At 49.5% G+C, this 8,019-nt stretch overlaps 1 protein-coding gene across 4 annotated transcripts; it reads right to left on the minus strand.

Moving 5' to 3' along the window:
- Positions 1-204: 204 nt before the first annotated feature.
- On the minus strand, positions 205-7,089 carry LOC123051625 (uncharacterized). Of its 4 annotated transcripts, none has more exons than XM_044474575.1 (4): positions 6,999-7,089; positions 1,654-2,461; positions 1,307-1,539; positions 205-1,105 (listed from the first exon to the last, which is right to left on the minus strand). In XM_044474575.1, the coding sequence occupies exons 2-4, from the start codon at positions 2,450-2,452 to the stop codon at positions 407-409; spliced, it is 1,731 nt and encodes a 576-aa protein (XP_044330510.1). In that variant the 5' UTR covers positions 2,453-2,461; positions 6,999-7,089; the 3' UTR covers positions 205-406. The 4 variants fall into 4 exon arrangements, with proteins under 4 accessions (XP_044330510.1, XP_044330508.1, XP_044330509.1 ...); XM_044474573.1 differs by lacking the exon at positions 6,999-7,089 and adding an exon at positions 2,981-3,239 and having other exon boundaries at positions 1,654-2,923; XM_044474574.1 differs by lacking the exon at positions 6,999-7,089 and adding an exon at positions 2,981-3,216 and having other exon boundaries at positions 1,654-2,915.
- Between the last annotated feature and the right edge of the window lie 930 nt (positions 7,090-8,019).

Below are 8,019 nucleotides of genomic sequence, written 5' to 3' on the forward strand. Positions count from 1 at the left end.
GAATGGAGGCTATGGCTACTCGCGTGGCGGCAGAGGGGCCGTAACCGTAGAGTTGTGGGTAGGCACGAGTAGTTAGGCAGAGCTCTGTGCCGGTGGATTTGGGTGGTGTGGCCTCTGTTACGAGGTTCTGTAAAACTTGCATCTCTTTTTCCCTCTTAATCTTAATGATGATATGACAGCGCAATTCTCTTGCGCGTTCCGAAAGAAAAAACACAACATAACTTACAAGTTGTACACATACGGTTGCCTACATAACATGCAGATTAATAGCCGAATTGCTGGACATTAAACATAAATATCTGCTATTAGATGCAGAAATACAAAGGCACTTCGACAGACCGGACAGATAAATTTAGAGGAAATAGAGATCTGTAGTGCCTCTCTTTAGCCATCATCTTCACAACATTCAAACTCCCATCCCACTGACCGCTTCTTTCAATTCGTCAAAGTCCATTCCATTCATCATCAAATGACGCCTGTTCGAAGCAAGAAGAGACCAAGCGACAGTAATCTCCACTTCCACCTTAGGGTCACTGTCACCCAAGAAACATGTCTCCTGACTTATATTGCAAGCTTTGGGCGTAAAGCAAACCTCACCCTGTGCGGTGATATCACCAGATTCTGAGTAGGCTTGTATGACAACATTCAGGCTTCCTTCCAATTCTACAGAAACTTCATGCCTTGATAGACGAAGGTAACCATATGAACCCTTAGGCATTGTTCTACCGCATGAAGCAAGCATCACAACTTCCATGGATGGGGCATGAGTAGTATAAAAGACTTTACCATCAGTGACCTTATATGTCCGCGGTGGTGAGAGGCAAGCCACTTTACCGCCGTAATCGAAAGGCCATGGTCCATTTTTGACACGGACACCCAATATAGTGGCCTGAACAGTTTCATGAATTCGCTCCATGCATAACTCTATTCTGCAGAAGCAGTTGCTGAAGGAAATGGTACGTCCTCCGCTGTAATGGCGCCTCCCACTAATCAATGCTATATCTTGAGACAATGTTTTGCCTTTTACTCTTAGCTCGGTTTCAAAGTAAACATCATCGGTAAACACAATGGCACGAGACGGGCCAATTAAGCGCAAGAAAGGATCCTGCAGGCGTCACCAAACAACTTATTAGTACCGGCAATCCTAAAGGAACAAAACATACCTACTTCTAAACCCTTTTTTGAACTGACACAATATGACAGCAAGAGAAGACAAGTAAGGAAGAATGGCACCACATGTGCATTAAATAACATACAAAAAAATTGTAGGAAAGGATTATATCAGGTAAAGTACTAGCATACATACGTCCTGACTGAGCTTTTGCGACCTCCACCTATCGCAAGAGAAGAGGAGGTTGCGGCTGTGATCCACAGAGTCTCGAGCGGCAACCACACCATACACAGATAATGGCCACTCAAGGCCGCCTTTTAACTCCTCGAGCTTGATGGTGAAGATCTGCAGGGTGGCCCCGGCGATGGCGGCATCTCCTGGGTCGCATCCAGGTGTGCAGTGGGTGAAGTGCATGGGACTCACGGTCGCTGCAAAGACCAACCAGATAGAAGACCATGGGTGTTACAGAAATCTAACATGAATGGATGGATCAAAGCATAAGCATGCACGAATGTGTTAACTTGCTAGTATTCAGTGCTCACTCGTGTCTTCGAAGAACGCGCAGCCACACGCTCCCCAGTTAGATTCCAAGCTTCTACGGTACGAGGCAAAGGTCTTGGCCTCAAAGGCCATCTCCTCCTCTTTGGCTATTTCCAGGGCCGATTTGCCTCTGTCCATCTCCATCTTCATATCATGATCACATGGACACAGTTTGGATTCATTGGAGCCTTGGACCTGCTTCAGATCCATGGCTGAATGGTGTTGGGGCCTTGCAGGTGGAGCCGCAGCACAACCTCCGTGCTTCCCCTTCTTATGACCCCCGCGGTTCCCCTTCTTATGACCCCCGCGGTTCCCCTTCTTACTGCCACGAGACTGCATCTCGGTATCAGGCCCGCGGGAAGGAAGTTGAGACTGCATCTCAGTCTCACGAGGCAATGGACCAATCAACTGCTTCTCCACGAAGGATTTTCCCTTCTTACTGCGACGAGGAGGAACCTTACTCTGGATGTCAGGTCGACTAGAAATAACTTCAGGCTGCTGCGTCCTCGCCTCGACCTTTTCCCCGTCGTCTAATTTGGTTCCAGACAAGTCCAAATTTTTGAAATGCGCCTCCATGGTTGTCGCCTCATCCTCATGGGCACCTTCCGGATAAATCTCATGGCAGTCATACACAGATGGTTGCCTCTGCTGTTGTAAAGGAGGAGGGGAAGGAGGACCTGGAACCTCACTCTGGATCAGAGAGCCGCAAGAAAGAACTGGTTCCTCCAAGAGGGATTTGCCGCTGCCCCTCCGCAACTTGGTCCTCTTCTTCCGCCCCACTTCAGCCGACAAGGCTTCCATGGCTTCGAAAAAAACAGGATTGACCTCCTTCTGTTTCTCTCTGTTTCGGTCGAGGTCATCCAAAATACCACTCACAACTGATACATATTCCACGCTCGGCGTCCACGGCAACGAGTCACCTTCGGTCCTCTCATGCTCCTCCAGTGCTCTCTCCTTCCGTCTTCGAAAATCGGCCAACAGCGTTTTCTCCTCCTTAAGCAGTTCTGATCGCAGCCCCGCCAATTGTTTGAGCTTCTCAGGAGGGATGACCGGACCCTTGTGATCCCCCTTCTTCATGCCGTGAGGAGGAGGAGGGACTGGAACCTTACTCTGGATCTCAGGGCTGCAAGAGACATCTTCAGACTGATCCTCCTCCAAGACAACAGATTTGCCCGTCCATCGCATCCTCTGCGCCATCGCCACCACCATCCAATGTGTCCGACTGGTTAGGCATATCCTCCCGCTCCAGTTTTATGATCCGCCCCTGAAAGTCTTCGAGCTTCTCAGGAGTCATGCCACGAGGATGGGGAGGGGGGACTGGAACCTTACTCTGGATCTCGGTGCCGCAAGAAAGAGCTTCAGGCTGCTGCTCGGTGGACTTGCCGGATTCCCCTTCCGTCCCCGTCCCCGTCTCCACCTCAAGAGGCGCCCTCGCCTCACTTTCCCCCGGCCGCCACCCGCCGTCGCTTCTCTTTTTGTGTTCTAATAGGTGGTGCCGCCGCCGCCGCCCAGTTGGAAAGAGCTCAACTTAGGGTTCCTCCCAAAGGGAGCAGTTCCGAGTGCGGGGAATGAGGATTGAGGAACGAGTAAAATGACCACTAGCTTAAAAAAAAAGGTAAAATGACCACTCATATATCCCGGACGCGTCGGGTGCGTCCAGGAAGAGGGCCCGATCATCCTTCGGTTTAAGTCCGGTGCAATTACATGCGTGATTTTTTTAACACAATATAGACACGTACGCACATACACTCATTTCTATAAACGCGCAAAAACTTACCCAATGTTATGAGCGTCTCCGAAATATTGAACTGCCGTGTCATGTTGAGATACATAAAGATGCTTTCGTAGTTGATGAGAACATCTCTTCCCACTAAATAGACGTCGCCAGAAAGCCCGAAATAAATCTAGAAAAATGCAAGCACCAATCTCAAGTATGCGACTTGAACTGCAGGGAATATTACTGTCCTCCTGGCTATTCAATCACAGGTTGGTTCGCATCACATATCTTAAATACATACTACACACATGTAACACAAAAGTTGAGTACTATTACATATACAGGGTCTGTTACAGTCCAGAAAAATTTATCAAAAATTGACATCGTATTTGATCCTTCCTAGATATGGCTTTCTGTGAAACAAAAACTGACACAGAGCACTAACTAATAAATTAGTATAAAAAATAATAAGAAATGATATAAAAACATAAAAAGTAATAATATAAACTAGTAGCATTTAACAATCAAAATTATACATACGTTTGCAACGTAACAGCATCCCTGAAAGGATCGATATAGTTGACTAGAGGGGGGTGAATAGGCAACTAACAATTTTTAACTTTTCTTTACCAAATTAAACTTTGCATCAAAGTAGGTTGTTGTGACGCCCCCGATTTGACCGTACACTAATCATGCACGCAAATGTGTACGATCAAGATCAGGGACTCACAGGAAGATATCACAACACAACTCTACAACATAAATAAGTCATACAAGCATCATAATACAAGCCAGGGGCCTCGAGGGCTCGAATACAAGTGCTCGATCATAGACGAGTCAGCGGAAGCAACAATATCTGAGTGCAGACATAAGTTAAGCAAGTTTGCCTTAAGAAGGCTAGCACAAACTGGGATACAGATCGAACGAGGCGCAGGCCTCCTGCCTGGGATCCTCCTAACTACTCCTGGTCGTCGTCAGCGGGCTGCACGTAGTAGTAGGCACCTCCAGTGTCGTAGGAGTCGTCTGGCTCCTGGACTCCAGCATCTGGTTGCGACAACCAGGTAGAAAGGAAAAGGGGGAAAAGAGGGAGAAAGCAACCGTGAGTACTCATCCAAAGTACTCGCAAGCAAGGAGCTACACTACATATGCATGGGTATATGTGTAAAGGGCCATATCAGTGGACTGAACTGCAGAATGCCAGAATAAGAGGGGCATAGCTAGTCCTGTCGAAGACTACGCTTCTGGCCATCTCCATCTTGCAGCATGTAGGAGAGAGTAGATTGAAGTCCTCCAAGTAGCATCGCATAGCATAATCCTACCCCGCGATCCCCTCCTCGTCGCCCTGTTAGAGAGCGATCACCGGGTTATATCTGGCACTTGGAAGGGTGTATTTTATTAAGTATCTGGTTCTAGTTGTCATAAGGTCAAGGTACAACTCCAAGTCGTCCTGTTACCGAGGGACACGGCTATTCGAATAGATAAACTTCCCTGCAGGGGTGCACCACATAACCCAACACGCTCGATCCTATTTGGCCGGACACACTTTTCTGGGTCATGCCCGGCCTCATAAGATCAACACGTCGCAGCCCCACCTAGGCTCAACAGAGAGATCAGCACGCCGGTCTAAATCCTATGCACGCAGGGGTCTGGGCCCATCGCCCATTGCACACCTGCACGTTGCGAGGGCGACCGGAAGCAGACCTAGCCTAGCAGGCGTTCCAGTCCAATCCGGCGCGCGCCGCTCCGTCGCCGACGTCAAGAAGAGCTTCGGCTGATACCACGACGTCGAGTGCCCATAACTGTTCCCGCGTAGTTAGTTAGTGCGTATAGACCAAATGGCCAGACTCAGATCAAATACCAAGATCTCGTTAAGCGTGTTAAGTATCCGCGAACGCCGACCAGGGCCAGGCCCACCTCTCTCCTAGGTGGTCTCAACCTGCCCTGTCGCTCCGCCACAAAGTATCAGTCGAGGGCCGTCAGGAACCCAGGCCCACCTCTACCGGGATGGAGCCACCTGTCCTTTCAGCCCCCTCATCAGAATCACTTGCGGGTACTCAACGAGCCGACCCGACTTTAGTCACCACATGCGTCATGTATAAAAAGTATATAGTATATACCCGTGATCACCTCCCGAAGTGATCACGGCCCAGTAGTATAGCATGGCAGACGGACAAGAGTGTAGGGCCACTGATGGAACACTAGCATCCTATACTAAGCAGTAGGATAGCAGGTAAGGGTAACAACTGTAGCAACAATGACAGGCTATGCAACAGAATAGGATTAACCGAAATCAGTAACATGCTACACTACTCTAATGCAAGCAGTATAGAGAAGAATAGGCGATATCTGGTGATCAGGGGGGCTTGCCTGGTTGCTCTAGCACGAAGGAGGGGTCGTCAACACCGTAGTCGATCGGGGTCGCCGGCAGTCTCGGGGTCTACCGGAAAGAAGTAACGGAGGGGGAACACAATAAGTAACAGAGCAACCAAAGCATCACAAAACATAACGAGGCAATACGCGGTGCTAGGTATGCCCTAACACGGTAGTAAGTGATATCGGTGAAGGGGGGAAACATCCAGGAAAGTATTCCCGGTGTTTCGCGTTTTCGGACAGATGAACCGGAGGAGGAAAGTTGCGTGTTTGCTATGCTAGGGATGTGTGGCGGACGAACGGGCTGTGTATCCGGATTCGTCTCGTCGTTCTGAGCAACTTTCATATAGAAAACATTTTCATCTGAGCTACGGTTTATTTTATATGATTTTCTAAAGTTTTAAATCATTTTTAGAATTTATCTAATTAATTTAATCCAATATTATCCAGAATAGTGTTTGCTGACGTCATCATGACGTCAGCAGTCCACATAGGTGTTGACTGGTCAAACTGACGTGTAGGCCCAGTGGGACCCACCTGTCATACTCTATTAGGTTGATTAGGGTTTAGGTTAAACAAAATACTATTTAATTAAACTAATAGCTCAATTAGATTAATTAAGTAGGATTAATTAACTTAATTAATTTAGTTAATTAATTAAATTTATTATTTTATTTTATTTTATTTTTAATTCCTTTTTTTAAACACGTTCTGGGGGTGGGGCCCCACATGTCATAGGCCCCTGGGGGCCTAGCGGGCGAAACGGGCAGCGGGCACCCGGGCGTTTGCACCCGAAGGGCAGACCCGGGGCGTCGCGGGGTGCCGGAACTGGCCGCCGGCGTGGCGGTGGCCTGCGGGGCTAGAGGCGGAGGCGGGGCACAGGACGACGGCGGGGCCAGAGTCAGGGCGGCCGCGGTGGAGGTGGTGGTGGGGTCGCGTGGGCGGAGCAGGGGCACGGCACATCACAGCAGCGGCAGCAGCACGTGAGCGCGGCGGGGTGGGAGTTAGGCGCGTGCACGAGGAAGCAGGGGCGCGGACGTGGGCGCGCGCGGAGCTGCGGGCGCCGCGAGCGAGTAGGCGCGGCGACGAGTCAAGGGGGAGCACGGGGCGGCCACACACGGAGCACGGACGGCGCGGCGAGCGGGCTATGGGGAGGAGGAGGACCGGGGTCCTCACCGGGGTGCGTAGGGACGGGGCAGCGAGCTCGGAGAGGAGGACGAGGAAGGGGCGGCGTCCGGGTCGCCGGCGACGAGTGCGGCGGGGCGACGGGGTCGAGGGCGCGGCGCCGGAACGGCGGCCTCGACTCGGGACGAGGAGGAGGTGAGGAGGCGAGGCGACGGGGTCGAGGTGGCGACGGCGTAGGGCGACGGGGCACCGGCGAGGTTGTCCGGCGAGGGAGGGCACTCCGGGCGGCGGCGGGATCGGGGCGGTGAGCACTGGGGTGCTCCCGATCTAGATCGCGCGGAGGAGTGGGGATCGTGGGGAGGGGATTAGGGTTTCTGGTAGTGGGGGCAACGGGGCCATATAGGCCAGAGGGTTGGGGTGGGCCGGCCTGGCTGTTGTCTGGGCCAAGGCCCAGGGGAAAGGGGGTTTTCCTTCTTCTATTTTTGTTTGTTTTCTGTTTTGCATTTTCTTTTATTTACTATTTTCTGTTCTATTTTAGTTACACCTATTTTAGTTTTTATAAAATACAAAACAAACTCCTAAAATATTTTTATAATATAGCCCACTACCTCAAAAAGTTTGGTGCAATATTAAAAATACTCGGTACATTTTTATCATTTAAAAAGTACTTAAATATTTGTTTTAGCCACATTTTTATTTGTTTTAGTGCATTAAAACATTTTATAAAATTGTAGATTCTCTACCATAATTACCTATGCATTATTTGTCACAATCCGCACATTTTAGTTTTAATATTTGAAAACTTTTGTGGTTTGCCTTTAACTCAAATTTGAATTTGAATCATTTTGAACTAACGTGAGATTAACAACAGTAACCGTGATGACGTGGCATGATTAACAGGGAATTACTGTAGCTTAAATATCCGGGCGTCACAATTCTCCTCCACTACAAGAAATCTCGTCCTGAGATTTAAGAGGGGAAGTGACGGGGAAGGGATTTGGTTACGAAATTCTAACGAGTCATCTCGGTCTTGGTTGCTCTTCTCGAAGAGGTCGATCCATTACGTGGGTGTCTTCATTTCTCTGCTTCGGTCATCATTACGATGTTGGCATCCTTTCTTCGGGAGCTCCATCGTACTTACGAATAGGAAAGGGGC

This window comes from Triticum aestivum, chromosome 2D, assembly GCF_018294505.1.
Source record: "Triticum aestivum cultivar Chinese Spring chromosome 2D, IWGSC CS RefSeq v2.1, whole genome shotgun sequence".
Lineage (NCBI taxonomy): Eukaryota > Viridiplantae > Streptophyta > Magnoliopsida > Poales > Poaceae > Triticum > Triticum aestivum.